Source organism: Cajanus cajan, chromosome 2 (genome assembly GCF_000230855.2).
Source record: "Cajanus cajan strain Asha chromosome 2, NIPB_CcT2T_4, whole genome shotgun sequence".
Classification (NCBI taxonomy): Eukaryota; Viridiplantae; Streptophyta; class Magnoliopsida; order Fabales; family Fabaceae; genus Cajanus; species Cajanus cajan.
Window position 1 is genome coordinate 61997313 of NC_138518.1, and position 18827 is coordinate 62016139.

At 29.4% G+C, this 18827-nt stretch overlaps 2 protein-coding genes across 3 annotated transcripts; both read right to left on the bottom strand.

Moving 5' to 3' along the window:
* Nucleotides 1-226: 226 nt before the first annotated feature.
* Nucleotides 227-10616, bottom strand: LOC109789093 (ASI1-immunoprecipitated protein 3). Of its 2 annotated transcripts, none has more exons than XM_083068616.1 (8): nt 7360-10616; nt 7219-7281; nt 6346-7080; nt 6087-6221; nt 2240-2323; nt 915-971; nt 739-825; nt 227-634 (listed from the first exon to the last, which is right to left on the bottom strand). In XM_083068616.1, exons 1-8 carry the CDS (start codon nt 7630-7632, stop codon nt 527-529), a joined length of 1542 nt encoding a protein of 513 aa, XP_082924742.1. In that variant the 5' UTR covers nt 7633-10616; the 3' UTR covers nt 227-526. The 2 variants fall into 2 exon arrangements, with proteins under 2 accessions (XP_082924742.1, XP_020203545.1); XM_020347956.3 differs by having other exon boundaries at nt 6346-7047; nt 7360-10615.
* Nucleotides 10617-11276: 660 nt separating this feature from the next.
* Nucleotides 11277-18419, bottom strand: LOC109789082 (glutamate--cysteine ligase, chloroplastic). The gene is made up of 16 exons (XM_083068617.1): nt 18345-18419; nt 17989-18207; nt 14736-14886; nt 14479-14586; nt 14171-14263; nt 14022-14105; nt 13788-13856; nt 13612-13682; nt 13452-13520; nt 13279-13372; nt 13074-13163; nt 12906-12986; nt 12306-12398; nt 12107-12187; nt 11945-12014; nt 11277-11597 (listed from the first exon to the last, which is right to left on the bottom strand). Exons 2-16 carry the CDS (start codon nt 18201-18203, stop codon nt 11509-11511), a joined length of 1458 nt encoding a protein of 485 aa, XP_082924743.1. The 5' UTR covers nt 18204-18207; nt 18345-18419; the 3' UTR covers nt 11277-11508.
* Between the last annotated feature and the right edge of the window lie 408 nt (nt 18420-18827).

An 18827-nucleotide genomic window follows, 5' to 3' on the forward strand; every position in this document is an offset into this window, starting at 1 on the left:
ATTTAATGATTGAAAAAAAAGGCATGGACCTCTCTGTTTTTTTTTTTAATAAAAAATAATTATAAAAAAAGTGATGTAAATGATTAATTGAAGAGAGTGAATGGTTCATAGTAAAAAATAGAATAAAAGAAAAAATAAAAAATAGTGATTTATAGAATAATTAGTTATAACAGTAAAATTAGACACAACAATGTGTATACTAAAAATATATATTTCCCCACACAAATAATCAAAGTCAAACTCAGAAATTTACTGCTATAACTAACCACCCTAATGATGTAACATCAGTGTATGGGAATTATAACGCGAAACCAACCGCTTGATGTATGCTATGTGCAGAACCAACCAGAAAGAAAACTGGAACGGTATCTATTCTATACATAACTAAACAATCTTTTGCTATGACTAAACACTACACGGGACAGATGTCACCATCTTTACTGGATTCAAAAGATGCCATTGGCTGACTTTTCGGATTCACGGGGCTCACCAGCTTCATCTGAACATCTTTAAATTTTACAGAGGCCTATGGCGTTGGACCTGTGTTTCCCTTTGAATTTGATGCATCTAAGGTCGACATAGACACCTCATCCCGGGAGGCATACCAGGTATGGCCACAGGAAACACATTCAAGCTGTAACGACAACAAAGTAGCAAGCAATCAAACCAAGCCATAAAAGTGCAGGAGCAATACATAATATTGGAACTCTGGACTAATAAAGTCAAAATTGCGCATACCTGATAACGTTCATTATTTCCAGCTTGGATAATATCTTTCAAACCCATCTTACAATCCATGCATTTTGAGCAGCGAGCATCTATCATCTGTTTCAGGGGAAGCAAAGCTAAAGTCAGCATATATCTTCACACAACATAACATATGAGATAATAAAACTGAAGGGAGGGATATTTACTTGCAAGTGCTGGGTCTCATCACGTTCCTTGGTTTTTTCCTCAGCAACCAAACCCTCCTGAAGACCATAAGAAACTATGCATCAACAAGCAGTTTAATCTTTTACGGACTAGCTTATAGAAATTGATGACAAAAGTTACCAGTACTCTAATTCATAGTTGCTTTATGGTGTGTCGATGCATTTTTTTGCTGTTTCAATAAAAGACGTGTGCAAATTGCTTTTCTAAACATCATACATTATTTTAGAGTACCCTTGAAAAGCATGAGCTATTTTTAGAAGAAAATTCTCAGAAATTTTATATGATAAATTTATCAAACCTATGCCTTTAGTAAGTAGACTCAATTCCTACAAAGCAATTCCAAACAACACAAGCACTAAAATGAGAACTAAAGCTCTTATACGAGTGGTCACAAGGGCTGAATGTTCATCTACAATAAATTATACAACATGTTGGAAAGTCACTTTAATTGCAATCATTCGTAGCTCACCTTAGTTGTGGTCTATCAGAATTAGTAGTCAATATCTCGGAAAGACTACCTACAAAGGGGGTGACCAAAAACGTTAAGTGAAGTGCCGTAGTATGCAGTTGTCAGGACATCGGCTCTCACCGAATTGAGATTCCCACATCGATAGAGGTAAAACTTAAGTAGTGCTTATAAAGTTTGGACAATTATCACAATACAAGTCAATTTTGTAAAATTAAGTTAATTGGTTCGCTTACATTGGCACGCTCCAAGCCCATAGGCCACATAGTCTTAGGTGTGAGGGTGTGGAAAAGTTGCCTTAATTGCAATCACTCCTATCCTACCTTAATTGTGGCTTACTACAGTTGGTTGCCAAAGTCTCAGAGACTACCTGTGTAGCGGCTGAGCAAAAAGGCTGAGTGAACCATCATAGTGTGCAGCTGCACAGACATTGACTCTTAAGGGGGTTGAGATCACTCAAAGTAAATAAGAGGCCTAAGTTGTGCTTATAAAGCTTAGATAATTATCGCAATACAAGTTGGTTTTGTGGGGTTAAGTTATCCTTAAGTACAAATTTTAAGAATACACTACACTAATGTTATAGCCCAAATTTCAAGAATTATGTTCTTTTCTTTTATTAGGATAAATATATAAGTCAAATGAGCACAATATGCGGGAAACTATTTTAGAAGGTTAAGCCGATAGTAATCGACTGGTGGGGAAAGAAGAATAGATGCTTCCAGGCTGAAATAAGAAAATAGCAGAAAATCTAGGAAACAAGTTCATCATTTCATCACAAGCAGACAACTTAATAGTTCAATTGAACCTTTTGTAAAAGATTAAAGCTAGCAGATATCATACCTTTAACTCATTGGGTGTCATATTTAATATTTTTGAAGGTTCCAACTCTCCATTTAATAGATGGCGTGCTAACACTGCATTTTTCTGCAAAGGACAAAAAAAGAACAATATAGTCAATTCATTATCATTGCAAGAGAGAAACATATACATAGAGTTGGAAAGCCACTTTAATTGTGTCACCCCTAACCCGCATAAATTGCAGCCTTAGAAAGGACTACCTAAAAAAAGCTAACCACAAAGGCTAAGTGATGCAATATAGGGTGCAACTGCCACCACAACAACTAGAGATAAGACCTAAGTAGTATTTTTAAAATTTGGACAATCCATACCAATCTTGTGGGGCTAAATTAGGCTCTAAACCCAACTACTAATATGGTATCAACCATTATTTGCCTACTTGCATTGCTGGGCTCCAAACCCATAGCCCTTGGAGTGAAGGAGTGCGTTAGAAAGTCACCTTAATTGCAATCATTTCTAGATTTCCTTAATTGCGACCTATCAGAGTTGGTTGTAAATGTCTTGGAATGACTATCTACAAAGGGGTTGAACAAAATAGACGAGTGAAGCATAGTAGTGTGCAACCATTGAGACATTGGCTCTTACGAGATTGAGATCCCAAATTGATTGGAAATAAGATCTAAGTGGTTTTTACAAAGTCTAGACAATCCTTATTGTACAAGTCGATTTTGTGAAATTTAGTTAGGCCACAAGCTCAAACTTCAAGATAAATCAGAGTCTGTCTTAGATTAGTTGTTATGCTTATATCACTTACATTGCCACACTTCAAGCCCATAGCCTTGGGCATGAGAGTGTGTGTTGGGAAGTTGCCTTAAGTGTGGCCAATCATAACCTGCTTTAATTGCGACCTATTAGAGTTAGTTGCTAATGTCTAGGAAATGGCTACCTAGTACGAAGGGATTAATCAGGAAGGCTAGGTGAAGTGTTGTACTGTGCAGCCATCAGGACATCAACTCTTAGGGGGTTGAGATCGCACATCGATTTAAGAAAAGACTAAAGTAATGCTTATAAAGTTTGGACAATCATCAACATACAAATTAGTTTTATGAGATTGAGTTATATTCTAAGTCCAAATTCTATAAATACATATTCACATGGATTTTTCAAGCCAAAAATATCTCAAGCTTTGGTTGTGGTGATGATGAAAATACGGGTAAGTAATGGAATATATAATTATTGTCGCATCTAATTGATTTTTTCCCTTTTATTCCAATCGTAAGAGGAGAATTGTACATAGATATACACTGTGTTATATATACATCTATAAATTGCTTGGTGTGTTGCATGGTCATCCAACCTTCCAATTTATCATTTCTTTAATTTGAATAAAAATACAATACATTTGTTTCAGACCTGTAACCTCTTAATCAGGCAATAACTTGAATAGATGATAAGAACAAAGATAAATACAAGTTTAAGGGGGGTGTATTGGTTTAGGATTTCGTAGGATTTTAAAAGACTTTTTTTGAGTAAAAAAATCCATTGGTATTCAATCAGGATTTTATGTCACTTAAAAACAATCTAGTGGTATTCAATCTGGATTTTTAGGATTTTTTAAAGAGTCCATTAAAATCCACTGGTATTCATTTGAGATTTTTTACAACTTAAAAACAATCCATTGGTATTCAAAAATTTAAGGATTTTAAAGGATTGTTGTGTGAGAGGGATTTTGAAAGACTTTCTAGTGTTATCTATAAATACCAGATTCATAAAACAATCCCATCCAAACCCATCGGATTTTGAAGGATTGTTTGAAATGATTTTTCAAGTGTTTTAAGAATTTTCAAGTGAGTTTTTCATCTTTTTTTTCTATGCTCCTGTCTTCTCCATTTTTTCTCTACTAATAATACTACACTATTGTTGATTGCTCATATATAATACTATTCTCATACCATTCTCCTATTTTGTGAAACTCTAATATGTAAATGATAGTGTCATTGACTTGTTTTATTTTTCTGTTCGTTCTCTTTAATTGACTTACTTTATTTTATTTTATGTAGTTGAATTTGTTCCTTTATATAACACAAAAAAATACTTGAAATTTTAACTTTTAAGTGATAATTTTTTTTTATGACACACGTTAAGAAAAGAAAAAGGTGAAAGATGAAATTGATATCATAATCTCAACAATATATATATATATATATATATATATATAAAAGATGAATTTGTTAGGGTTTTTGTGAGTAGAATGAGATAAAAATGGATCTTAGTAGGGGGAAGAAACCTCTTAGCATAAAAATTGCGAATTCTCTATTTCCCTTGAATTTGTTACTCTTATCCCTCCTCCTTTTATGACTCAACAATTATTTTATTTTTTTTACTATGAATTTTTCTTTTTTATTTTTATATTATGAAATTAAGATTTTTTATATTTTAAAAAAGAAAATTAACATAAGACATTGCAATATCTAATTTTTTAGGATTTAGGATTTATGCCTTCATTAACTTATTTTTTAAAAAAGAAAATATTGTTAAAATATTTGTTAGAATAATTTATATTTATAAATATCGTTAAAAATTATCATATATATATATATATATATATATATATATATATTCTCTATATCTAAATACTTCTGTTTATATAAAAAAAATTATATATCTAAATATTTTTTCAGTATCGAATATACTAATTTTTTTATATAAAAAATTATCTTATGTTTCTATATTTTCGTTTTTACATTTTTTTTATAATAACTGAGGTATTTGATCCATTTGGATAGCAAAAATATATTCGATCTTGTATGATGGTGTGCTTCTAAAAATAATAATATAATTTTATTGATTTTGTCTATTATCCGTAATTATTTATATAACTATTTTTTAACATATATTGTTTTAGTAATTCAAATGGGAGATTCACAAAGAAATAATAAAGAAAAATGAAAAGAGAAAGAAAACTATGAAGCTTGGATTAAGGATGATTCCGATGAATTGTTACAATTGATAGTGGATGCTATAAAAAGAGGATAGAATAGTATAGAGAATTATTATTATTATTTATCTAGACATTATTTTTTTTATTTATTATTTTTATCTTTGACTCTTTTTAAATTTGAATGTATAATTTTTTTTAAATCTTATCAAATGTCAAAACTCCACAAAATCCCACAGAATCCATTAAAATCCTAATTTAAAAGTCTTGCAGAATCCATTAAAATCCTGATTTTAAGTATTGTAGAATCTTGCAAAATCTTAAAAGTCATGAAAATCCTGCAAAGTCTTTTAAAATCCGCAGAATTTTTTTTAACTAAAAAAGTCCTTTAAAATCCTAATCCAATACACCCCCCTAAAAGTCCCATCTCATAATTTAGCAACAACATTGTTTTTTATTTTTAGTTTTCCAATGCAATTTTCAAAACAAATCGTGTTTGGTTAAAATAGATTTGAAATAATTTTTATCTCAATTTCAAAATATTTTTGCACTCATATCAAAATCAAGTAAAAAGAATTTGTGAATCTGTTTTTTAATTTTAAAAATAAAATACACTCAAGATATTTGACAATGGTCGTTCCACCATCATCTTCTCCCATCATAAGCATTGTTGTCATTACTGCCACTACTACTATGACCACCAACAACTCCACATTCACACCACCATAATATAAACTAATTTTTAAAAAAATTGGTTGTATGTTTTCTTGAAACTAAAAATTATAAAATAAAAAATAAAATTAAAAATTGAAAACCGGTTGTAGTTGTTTAAATTTTTTAAGCTTACAACTAAAAACCACCCCCATATTGGCCCTTAGTCCTTTTTATGACTCAAATGCAATAGTTAAAAATATCTCAAGCATATTATATATGCAGAAGCCAGCTTCTGACCTGGAGATTAAAAGCTAGTTGCCGCAACTTTTGGTTGTACTTCGTAGAATCTGATGACAGAGCATTATAAGAAGCTTTTTCAAGGGCAACTACGGCTGAAACAACAGCATCTGGCCAGACAAAAGACTCGAAACTCTGTAGGAGGAGGGGGATGAGAGAGACACCAAATTCATATACTCATCAAGGAAAAGGGAATCAGTGAAAACAAAAAGAGAAAATGATTAGTAGCTAATGGCCTAATAAAACAGATTAGCCATACCTTCTGACCCTTGTCTTGACAGTCATTTCCTAATCCATTGTCCTTTTCTTTTCTATTATTAGAATCACACATGTACTGCATGCGTTGAAGCAACCTCTCCAACCATTTGTCACGATGGCTATCTCCAGTTAGTGCATTGAATTCTACCAATATGCGATAATACTCTGAGGCATTAGGTACACAACTCGCTGGTGTTTCAGACTTAGAATGCAGTCCACTTCCAAGAATTTCTTCCTCCTCCCTTGAAACATCAAGAGATAAAACACGCTTTCTCCTTAAGCGTTTCCTAACTTTCAGTTGGTCCTCATCATCAATAGGGGCCTCCTCAGGCTCAATGTCAAGTAGTTCGCCAATCCGTTTCAGAGTCTTCTGAACAAGCTCATCAATCTCACTCTGTTTAATATCCTCATAGTCCTTATCACTCAGCCTCCAGAGTTTTCTTTCCACAGTGTCATACACCTTCTGTACAATGAACCCCGGATGATCCTTACGTTTTGGAAGTTGTTTGTGCAAGGGAACAAAATGTACCACACACTTATGCATAACAGCTTCCGCAGGAACATTGTCACGGTGGAAGCTATAAAACAGCTCCCTCGTATCACACGATTTCCAGTTTCCACCACTTTTTTTCTCAGCTTCTTCAGGGCGATAAAACCACTGCCCCGTCACTATCACGTTGCCATTGTTACCCTGCGTAATGTCCTGAGAGCAGAACAAAGTCAACAAAACAAGTCCCTGGAAAAATTGGATAGAAAGCACTTCAAAACATGAATGCAGCCACAAAAAAAGTATTTACAGGGGAAAAATAATAATTATATATCATGTTTCATGCATGAATCAACAGCAATTGACAAGGGAAATAGATAAGTGCACCTTAATAATGGCGACGTATGGTTTTTGGCCTTTTTCCTCGGGGACGAGAAGAACAGGGTCCTCCTGCACAAACAAAACCAATTTGGGAACGATTTTGTTCACTTAAAATCCCTATAGAATTGAGCAGAAAAACGAACTTACGAGACTGTATTGGATGCCGTCGAATTCAAAGGATTCATAGTGCTTCTTCCTGCCTCTTCCTTTTCCTGAAAACCTAATGGGCTCGTCAATGGGCTTAGCGTCCTCCACAAGCTGAGGCGGTTCCTGACCCACTTCTTCCTCATTCTCGTTATCGTTATCTAATTTATCTTCCTCCATAAGCCTCATCCTCTTCCACGTGCGTTGTTGATGCGGTTGAACTGCTTCGTCTTCATCGTCGCTCGTCGCAACCTGAGTGAAACGTCGATTCCCCATTATGATCACTGCCTCGCTTCAAACTCCACGACAAGGTGGTTACATTCATGCACGCAATGTATATAACTGATGTCACTCCTTTTACCCAACCCAACCCAAGGTTAAAATGAGACCATGGTTAAGTTTGTGTGATTTCAACCCAGTTTAGTACTTGTTTGGTATTACGTTTGTGATTCACATTTTTTAACATTTTCATGTCATAACGCATCAAAAATAATTAATAGTTGCTTCTCCAAATTATGTCTAAGTTGATAGAGAGTGAAAGTAAACACACACTTAAATTAAGATAAATTATAACCTGACCCAAGGTTAAAATGAGATCATGGTTAAGTAGGTGTAATTTCAACGTAATTTCACTTTATTTCTTAAAACGAGATAAATTATAATCTGACTCGAGATTAAAATGAGATCATGATTAAATTTGTGTAATTTTAACGTGATTTCACTTTATTTCTTAAATCAAGATAAATTATAAAAAAAATACTCAATTAATATTGTCATTTTTCTCATTAGTTAATAAGTGTCGATTGATAATGCTTTAATATGATCATAATTAATTTGTCAAAGTTTCAATATGTTTTTATTTTAGTTCTTAAATTAAGTTAAATTAAAAAAAAATCTTTAAAAGTGTTATTGTCATTAATTTCATAATGAGTGTTGGTTGATAACGTCAATAAATACTAAAGTGTATCTCAAATGTTAAATAATGTGATAAGTAATGGTTAACGTGTACTAAAATGATAAATAATATATCACGTGTAATGAGTAATAAAATGATAGATAACGTGTATTTAATCGCGATTTCACTTTAATTCTTGAATTGAAGTAAACTATAAAAAAAATTCTCAAAGAATATTGTCATTTTTCTTATTAGTTAATGAGTGTCAATTATTAATGCATTATGTATTGATAAAGTAATCATAATAAAATTTGCCAAACTTTCAATGTGTTTTTATTTTAGTCCTTAAATCGAGTTAAATTATAAATAAAAAGTCTTCAAAAGTATTAATGTCTTCACATTAGTTTCAAAGTGTATTTTAAATGTTAAATAATGTGATGTACAAAAATGATAGGTAACATGTAATAAAATGAGAAATAATGTATACTAAAAGATAAGATAGTGTATGTGCTAAAAGTAGTGCCCCATGTATAATAAAATGATAAGTATTATTTAATGTGTATTGAAAAAATAGATAATATCTAAGATGTTTTGACATAAAATCCTTGTCAACATCAAAATAAGTCTTTTTTCAAAGATAATAATAACAATTTTTATCTTCAACATTATGTACATCTAAGGATGCATGTCTTTTCAATTTGTAGAAGCATCACACATCTTTCTCATGTAAAAAAAAAAAGACTTCTCTTATCTCTTCTAGGTTGAATGTTTCAAAATTTCCTCCGCGAAACTATCTCAAGTTTGGTCCCAAGCTCACACTCACATTTATGAAGCAAACTCTTATTATGTAATTGATTTCACAACATCATTAAACAAATGGATGACTCATTTATGCATTAAAACGATTTGACTAACTTCCTTTTTTACTCAAATTGATAATTTTAATTATTCTCTTAGTTTTCTTTTACATCTTATAAATAAACAATGTTGCTAAGATTTTTATCACCATTATGGACAACAAGCAAATTGCTTCCTTCCTCTATGGATGCACTAAAAGTTACCATCGATTTGGAGCAAAAAGACATTAAGATTAACCATAAATAACAACCAGCCTGCAACTCAAAGACATAAAACAAAAAATTTTAGATTTTGTAATTTCTGCAAATGTGTGGCTTGATTTGATTAATACCATGAGTTCAATTATAAGGTAATAATCTAAATGATATTATGTTCCATATAAGGTATTTGATGTGAACCTAGACTACATTCTCTTTTTGTTTATGTTTAATATGTATAAGCTAGTCAAATCACACCTAATTGCATCACGAGCGAATTCATACACATTATAAATCCGATTATTAGTCATAACCAAATGGTTTGGAAAAACTACTAATATCAATAAAAAAAATGTTTACGTACAACTATATATCACAACATGTATAAAATTACTTTTTTCCCCCTCAAATAAGCAAGCATGTTTGTTTAAAGATGAGAGCAATAGCTCCAATTTATCTTTTTTAATTTTTCCAGCTAAGGGTAAAACTAAGATTTTAGTTCAAGGGGTGTCAATATCAAAGAGTATATCTCAAGTAAAAATAAAAAATAATTTCATGTGTATTATGTAGTAAATTTGATATATAACCATCACATAAAAAATAATAGATCACTTAGAAAGAAAAAAAAAGTCCTATAATACATATTTTTGAGGTAAATGCATTATATATTGATGGTTAATACAACAATGGTTGAAGCTTGCAAATGCAGGGTGATATGATGGGATGTTTTAAGGAGTTAACTACATTGGCGATAATTACATAATAGGTCATATTAATCACAAATAAACATATTGAGGTTAGTTATGGAACAAGATTTTTGTGTGACGAAAACATGATTAATAAATATATGGATAAAGATTGGGATGATTGCTAAGAGAATGTCCATTTTATATGCGCTTATGATTTTGTACCATAAATAGTTTTAATGTGTGTGACTAGTTTGCTGATAAACAAATTTTTGGTTTTAACACTTTACCTATGCATTGCTCATGGTATTTTGGTTAAGGAAGTGCTTATTAGTGTTCTGGGTATCAAGTGCAGCATTTTAAGAGTCAAAAGAGTGGAATAACACTCGCTTGTGATTCATGAATCATGATTATATAATGCTTAACTTGGACACACATAGTGCTTAAGTTTTTCTATTATGACTAAATTGCATTTATGACATTTAAAAATTCACAATTTTAGTTCTAACATTTATAATTTAACATCTATTAACCATTAAACTTATTAGTTGACTATTAATATATCACTACTTAAGTAACTTGAAAATATTATTTAATTTTTTAATTTAAAATATTAATAAATAATATTTTAAAAATATTTTGATAATAATGTTATTTAATAATACTATTAAAATGAATTTATTTGATAGTGTTATTAAAATAAAATTAAATAAATAGTGTATTCTAATAATATTTTTGAACCAAAATCATTCGTATATTTAATGTTTAAATATATAAATTATATTTTAAATTTATAATAAATAATTTATATTACAACAAAACATACAAAATATTGAGATTGATTTATAATAATTTATATATGGAAAATAAATATTATATTTGAATATTTAAATTATATATAAAATTTGTATAAATATATATTTTTAAACATATAAATTTTATTAGAGTTAATTTGTTTTCGTTTATTAGAATCGTGAGAGTTTTATAGTTATTCAAAAATTTGATAACTTTTGCCCTCACATATAAAATCTTAAAAATTATAATAAATAAATAAATATTTTAAAACATAACTTATAATAATAATATGTAATAGTGACAGTTGTTTAATACCATTTTCTTTAAATCTTTTACTATCTCACTTTTTTGATCATTGTAAAAAATAAACAATAACTTTAATATTTTTGAATTTTTAATTTTCAAATTTTAACTTAATTTTCTTTCTTTCTTATCTACATGTACCAAAAAAGAAAAAATCTTAAAATGTATGACATGATTTTCGTCACATTTCTTAATTTGTGAAGTAAACCAATGATATTCATCGTTTAAGATTTATTCTTACATAGTATGGCTGTATTCATACTTTAGGACCATAACTGATAAATTAACAAACATATATTGAACTACTAGCTCTCTAAACTATAAACATTGCACCCAAATCATCATTTGCATCTTGGTCTTATTTTTCGTCTGCATTCCATTCCTCTTCTTCATAAAGAATAGGAGAATATGAATGAGCTTAATAGCAACGCTCTTTGTACACAACATCTATGTTATTTCTCCACTTTTTATTATACAAGTTTAATAGCTTATCGGCTTGGGTCAAACCTGTCCATAAATAGTCTCATGTCAATGTCAAATGTTTGAAAAATAAGATATTTGCAAGAACATCATCTCATTTCATAATAAGATATTTGCTAGTTAAGATGAAAAACCCCACATCATGGCTAAAAATCACAATTGAATCTTTGACATAAGCCTATTCTCATGTGAGCAATTCATAGACACTACATGAGAAGCTTTGTCAATCTCTATAGCCAAATTAAATTCCTGAGTACCATATTTTCAAATTCCCAATACTAGAACATGAATTTTAAGGTGTTATGCATTAAGATATGCAAACATGAGCCTAGACTTTTACGAAGGGTAAATAGAATCAATATATACTTAGATACCTGATGTAACTACTTCCTTCAATGGATTCAAGAAAATGGATTCATTTAAGCCTCTTCTATCCAAGCCATCCTGCAAAATAATAAAGATGCCTAACCTAGTTCTAAACTTCTAAATTGTATGTAAAATCAGAAAAATAGTAAGAAATATTCAATTTAAGACACCTTTGCCCACTTCAACACGTCTTCTGCAATGTGCAGCAACATTCTACCTTGTAATTGTGTTCTTAAACCAGTTATGGGAACCTAAATAATAAACAAATAAATTGCATAGGTTAAATCCTAATTCAAAGAAGAGTAACAACTACATTTTTCATACATTTTTTTTTCCGTAAGATTAAGTTTTAATTGCAGTATTTTTTACCTCATTCCTTAAATTCTGTATGTTTTCTGGTGTCCAATCAGAAATCATATCTAGAACATTTTGTAGTGAAACCTCATCATACAGTAAACCTACCTGACATGAGAAAGTCAACCACAATAAGTTAAAAGTCAAATTGAAATAATAAATTTGATTTTATGTGACATGCATATGATTGATGAAATTAATTAGGACCTCATCAGATGAAAAAAGGTGACATACAACATGGTTAAATCATATATCCAGTATTTTTATTATTTCCTATTGACATTACATTAAAAGTAAGCATGTATTTTTTATTATTATTATTTAGAGCTCAACATGAGACTAAATATCTCACCCAAAACATGGTAAAATACATCACCACGTGACATTTGATAAACTCCTGTCAAATAACTTGGCAAATGTCAAGTTTCATGATTCTTTAAGCCTTAATTATAGGTATATAAGGTTCCTTTTTATTTTGTGTGTGGATATTTTTACCATAAAACAAAACAAATTCTAATAATACTATAACCCATTATTTGAACTGGTTGACAGTTCCCACTAATTTGTGAAACGATAAGATTATTAACTTGTGACATGCATAGACAAATCAATTACCCAAAAAGCCGGCAGAGCACATAACATATCCAAAGGGCCACCATCAGCACCCCTCATTTCCATGTATCTTTTTAGCCTGACCTGCACAAAATTTAACAGTAGGCCAACTTAGTGTTCAACATTTACAGAAATTCAAAATCCTTAACATGGTTAGTGTTGCATAGTAACCTCAGAAAATATGGTTGTTAAATGATTTTCCCAATCAGCAAGTGTTGGCATCTGACCTGAAATGGCAGGTAGTTTACCTGCCATGAAGTCCTGCATAACAACAAAAAATCAACTTAAGTGCAAATATACTGCACAAAACATTAGAAAATAAATAATATGCAATTGAAGGATAATGAGATATTTGAAGATAAGAAAAGAAAATAACCCGGAATGACATGCCACCACAGTCTATGTACTTGTTTTTCCGATAAACAAACACCATTGGCACATCAAGAGCATAATCAACATATTGCTCAAACCTATAATAGTAACAGATGACTTGATAAAATTAGAAGTGCCGTAAAATTAAAAAGTAAAATTGGAGATGAGTAAACATACCCAAAATTGTCATAAAAAACAAAGGGGAGTATGCCACTGCGATGTTTGTCAATCTGACCCATCTTAAGGCTATTTAAGACAGGTCAAAAGAGTTAAATACAGTATAGAAAACAAACATTTGAGGTGTTTAAGTGAACAATAATTCAAAACAGTTACAGACCTTCGTAAGGTGAGGTAACCATTTGGAACCCCTTCCTTGAAAGGTGAATTAGCGAATAAGGCTGTTGCTAACTGGTTTAATGTAGTTGTTATAGAAGTTATATACAATATGAATGAATCTGAAAATTTTAATAATGATACAGTTCCAAATTACATCGAATCACCAGAATTTCTTACAGGCTGTAAAGCAAGACTAGCACGCATTTTCCTGATCATGTCTGCTTCAGAACTAAAGTCCAGATTGACCTAAACCCATAGTTAATTTCCATTTGTTACTTTAGACATACTATAAATATTTCAATGGGAAAATTTACTGTGCTGAACTCTGAGAAAACAGATAAATCTAAATGATTTAGCTTACAAAATCAACTTCTTGGTTATACCTAGTAATTGAAGTACAAAATTTCTCACCTGAACTGAGCATGTCATGAACAATGATTCAGTTCCAGGTGAACCAATTTCATGGAAGTATTTTTGCATAATATTATACCGTGCCTGGAAGAAGTATATGTATTAGCATCCCACTCTTAATTCAAAAGTTTGGTGTCCGTAAATATTACCTTAGGCCCTCCTGGTACGTCTTTCAATCCCCATTTAGGCTGAAAACCTAATCCCAAAAATCCAATTCCCATTTCCTCCGCAACAGTTTTAGCCTATCAAACAAGGCATAATTAATCAGTCACATGGAATGTTCATAATTAAATTGTGGTGTTGTTCTAGTCTCGTAGCCAAAATTGTCTTCAAAATGAAGATGATGTTGCAGTCCATGGTATGGTAACAATAAGTAACATATTGCACGTTTTAACAATAAAATTAAATATTAAACTATCTCAGAATTCTTGTTATGCCAGAAATTGCACATACTCACCTGATAGAGATGTGAATTAATCTCATCACAAGTTTGATACAATGTTTTCAAAGGTGCACCACTGAGCTCTAATTGACCACCGGGTTCTAATGATATATTTTGCTTGTTCTGCGGTAGAATTTTTCACATATAAATGTCACACATTCCCTTTAGTCTAGTTCATAATTCATGAGGGTCTCACGGACAGATTTCAAATAGAATTATTTCAAATAAGTATTTAGAAAAATAAATTGAATATCAAATGATGAAAGAGTTACTTGTTTGAGTCCTATGATGTTGTCACCTTCCATTATTTTATCCCAATCAAATCTCACAGCAATGGCATTAAGTAAAGCTGATACTTGTTTGTATGTAATCGGACGTAAAGTTTTAAACTCAAAACCAAACTTCTCGTGCTCTGTACCTATTCTGCAAAAATCATGTGCAGAAAGAAAAGAACATGATTAATCGAAACCACCAAACAAGCATATTAATAAGTAAAATGAGATATATTAACCAATGGAGATTAGGTAACTGAGAGATCTTGAGTTGAATTGAACACACGAAGAAATAGGATATGGAGCTATATTGGATAAGTCATTGAAGAAAATGTTAGATATCTTAACCAATGAATTGATTTGTGACCAGAGATGGATTCATTTCCTTTTACAAGTTTTATTAAACTTTAGGAACATAAATTGGATAATTTATTGAAGAAAAAGTTCTGAACGTAAAAAGAAATAGCAGTGACAAATAAGTGTTACACATATACATGTATTACAATTCAGTACATGTGATTTATACTTTTCTTGTTTTTTTTTTTTTTTTTGGTACATAAAAAATATTATTCTTGTTATAGCTTTATATCTTGTGAAAGAAAATGTTGTATTTATATTATTTGTTGTCATTACGGTATTATTCTTGTTCTTGAATTTCTTGAAAGATTTACTAGCTAGATGGTATAAAACTATAATTGTAATCAAATTCAAATAAAAATGTTACATTGTTTTTTCCACGGATGTCCCTAACCCACTAACTCGAACATAGTGTTATCCAAATAAAAATATTATATTCAAGTTATGATAATAATTTCTTTATTATTAAAAAAAATGCACATTAAAAAGTTTAAACGTAAGATAGCCTTCTCTAAAAAAAAACAATAAAAAAAAGGTAAGACAGCCATATCATTATCTAGCACGAACATGATATGGATACGTTGTCAATTTTGAAGTATCTGTACATTATATATTAAATCAAGATACTATAATGAATACGGCTTGATGACAACAATAAATAAACTAATATGCACTTAAAAATAATATTATATACAATAACATTAAAAAAAATACCATTGTAAATGCAATATATAATTTATATTTATTTGATATATATAATTTTAAACAATGTTTAACAATATTTTTATGTATATTATATATAATAATATAAAAAATTATCATTATAAATACAATAAATAAATATATATATATATGTATATTTATTTGATATATTTAATTTTAAACAATGTTTAAAAATATTTTTATGTATATTATATATAATAATATAAGAAAAATTATCATTGTAAATACAATATATATATATATATATATTTATTTGACATATAATTATATATTAAATATAATATATATATTTATTTTGACATATAGTTATATATAATTTTAATATTATTTTTAAATGATATTTAATAATATTTTAATAAATTATTATAGTTTATATTTATATTTTTTAATAATATTTCATTATATATCATATTTATTTATAACAATATATCATTATATATTATATTTATTTATTACATTTATTTATGTGAATATAGGATGTGTCACTACTTGATGACATAAAGAATATGGGTAAATGAAAACAGGTTTGGAGGTTGAAACACTAAAGTAAAGAACAATTTAGTGAACTAAAGTAAAGAATAATAAAATTAAGAAGAGGTCTTCTATATATATACGTGGCCTTTTACTTGAGGTCTCTGGTGGAGAGAGGAGAGGATAAAATATGTAATTTGTTGTTTCTTCAACACAAACACGTTATCCACTACTCATCTTAAATCATAAGACTTTATATTTTTATATTTTATTTAATAAAAATATTTAAAAATTATTAATATTTATTAGATCATTGATTTTGTACTTAATTTTAAAATTTAAATCTTATGTTTATAAAGATAATTAATTTTTAATATTATTTTTTATTATTTAAAAACTCTATATTAGTAGAATCGTGTCTCTATACTTAGTCTTCAATTTTTAATATTTTTTTATTATTTAAAAATTTAAAAGTAAATTATCTAAAAATGTATACATCAAAATTCAAAAATTTTATTTCTTTAGATATGTTATAGATGACTAATGTTATTTCTTAGGGTTAAATAAAATTTTCTTGTCGTTTGACTACTGTAGAATTCATTTTTTACGCCTTCAATAAAATTTTTCTAATTTGTAGGCTTTTATTTATTTTTTTTCAGCTGTACTTTTAGTACCTAAAAGTATTCAAATTGAATAATAAATTTTTCTTGACTTTTGACTACTATAGAATTTAGTTTTTACACCTTCAATAAAAATTTGCTAATTTGTAGTCTTTTTTTATTATTATTTTCAGCAGTTTTAGTCCCTAAAATTGAATTATAATTATTAGGTGGTAGATATATCCAATAAAAATATATGTCAACACAACACTAGAAAACACAACACATTATTGAACTAAACTGGCACAGATACACATGATATATTTACACATAATTAACGTCACGTAACGTCATATTCACGTAATTGACATGGTGTCACATAAAATAATTAATTAGTGTGAATAATTCTATCATTAATTTTGTTAAGTACGTAACAATTTAATATAAGGAAGTAAAACTACTTAAAAAAATAAATAGATAATTCTATCTTGTAATTTTGTTAAGTACTTGCATTTTTTTAATTTAATACTACGGATTAAAACATTGTTAAATTGTTAATTTAATATTAGAGACTAAAACTACTAAAAAAAATAATTAATACCAGAGACTAAAACTACTAAGAAGTGGGCGCAAAAATTCCTTAGAGATTAAAAACTAAATTTTAAAATAAAAATAGGGGTAACCTGGTTAAGTTTATTTCTTATAATAAGGTGAGGAAGAAGTTAATAAGTTAAGAACCAGCAAAATAAGACAAAGTCTCTGTCTTCCTCTCCCTCTATATGTATATTATTATAATGGAGTATTTGTCTTTTCATCTTCTTTTCCCCCCTCAATATATATATATATATATATATATATAATATTTTACATGTAAATTTTAAAAAGGTTATCGATTAATATATATAATATATTAAAATTAAATAATTTATTAAATTTTTTAGTAATTTAAAATTTGTAATGCATAAAATATAAAATAAAATAATAAATAATAAATAAGATTATATATTTTGATCACCACCAAAGTATTTTTCATGTTGTGAGCTGGTATGAGAAATAGCATAATTAAGTAAAATAGGATAGAATAATAAGTATATATATGTGACCTCCACTTTTGTTTGGGCTTGCAACCAGACACGAAGTAGTTAATAAGATCTTGTTTGGTCAAGGGCTGGTCGTCTGTGGCAATAACAGGAACATGATCTATTGCTGGCCCCGAACCAACGATCACTCTCTGCCCTCTTTTCCATCTTCTTCCGCTTCTCTCTTTGGTCCTCAAAACCATGCACCCTGACGTGCCTTTCAGATACACCACTCCCATTTCACTACAAAATATGCACAATATGCAAACACCACTATTTCAATATTTCTCACCAACAGGTTAATTACCTTGCATGCATGCATGCATTACGATTCACGAACAAATGATTAATGCTTTATATTAATATTGCAAGTTAATTACCAGAAGCAAAATATGCATGCAACGATGGAAAGAAGAGGACCCTATGTGGTTTGCCTTTGGTTTGAGTGCATGAAGCAATATGTATATAAAATAAATGGGCTTGGTTGAGCTCCACGTGTCGTCGTGAGGACACCTCATTTTGATGGCACTGCTTATCTCATGTGTTTTGGTCGACAAGTGTTATCTTCCTCATCTCCATCGGCAATCGGTCACCGCTTCTCTTTCAATAAAGTTCTATCAATTTTTTCTACTCTTTCTCTTCTCTCCATCCTAATCTATATTTAAATATTGGACTGAGGATCTTCAAAGAAAAATAAATCAAAGCATTAATTTAATCTAAAAACGAGTTTATATGTTTTAATTTTTATATTTAAATATCGATCGTGCTTCCTTTTAAAGTTGTTGATTTAAATAAATATGAAAAAAAAAAGAAATCAGACTAGCTATAGAAGGTCTAACACGGATTGGAAAATATTGTCATTA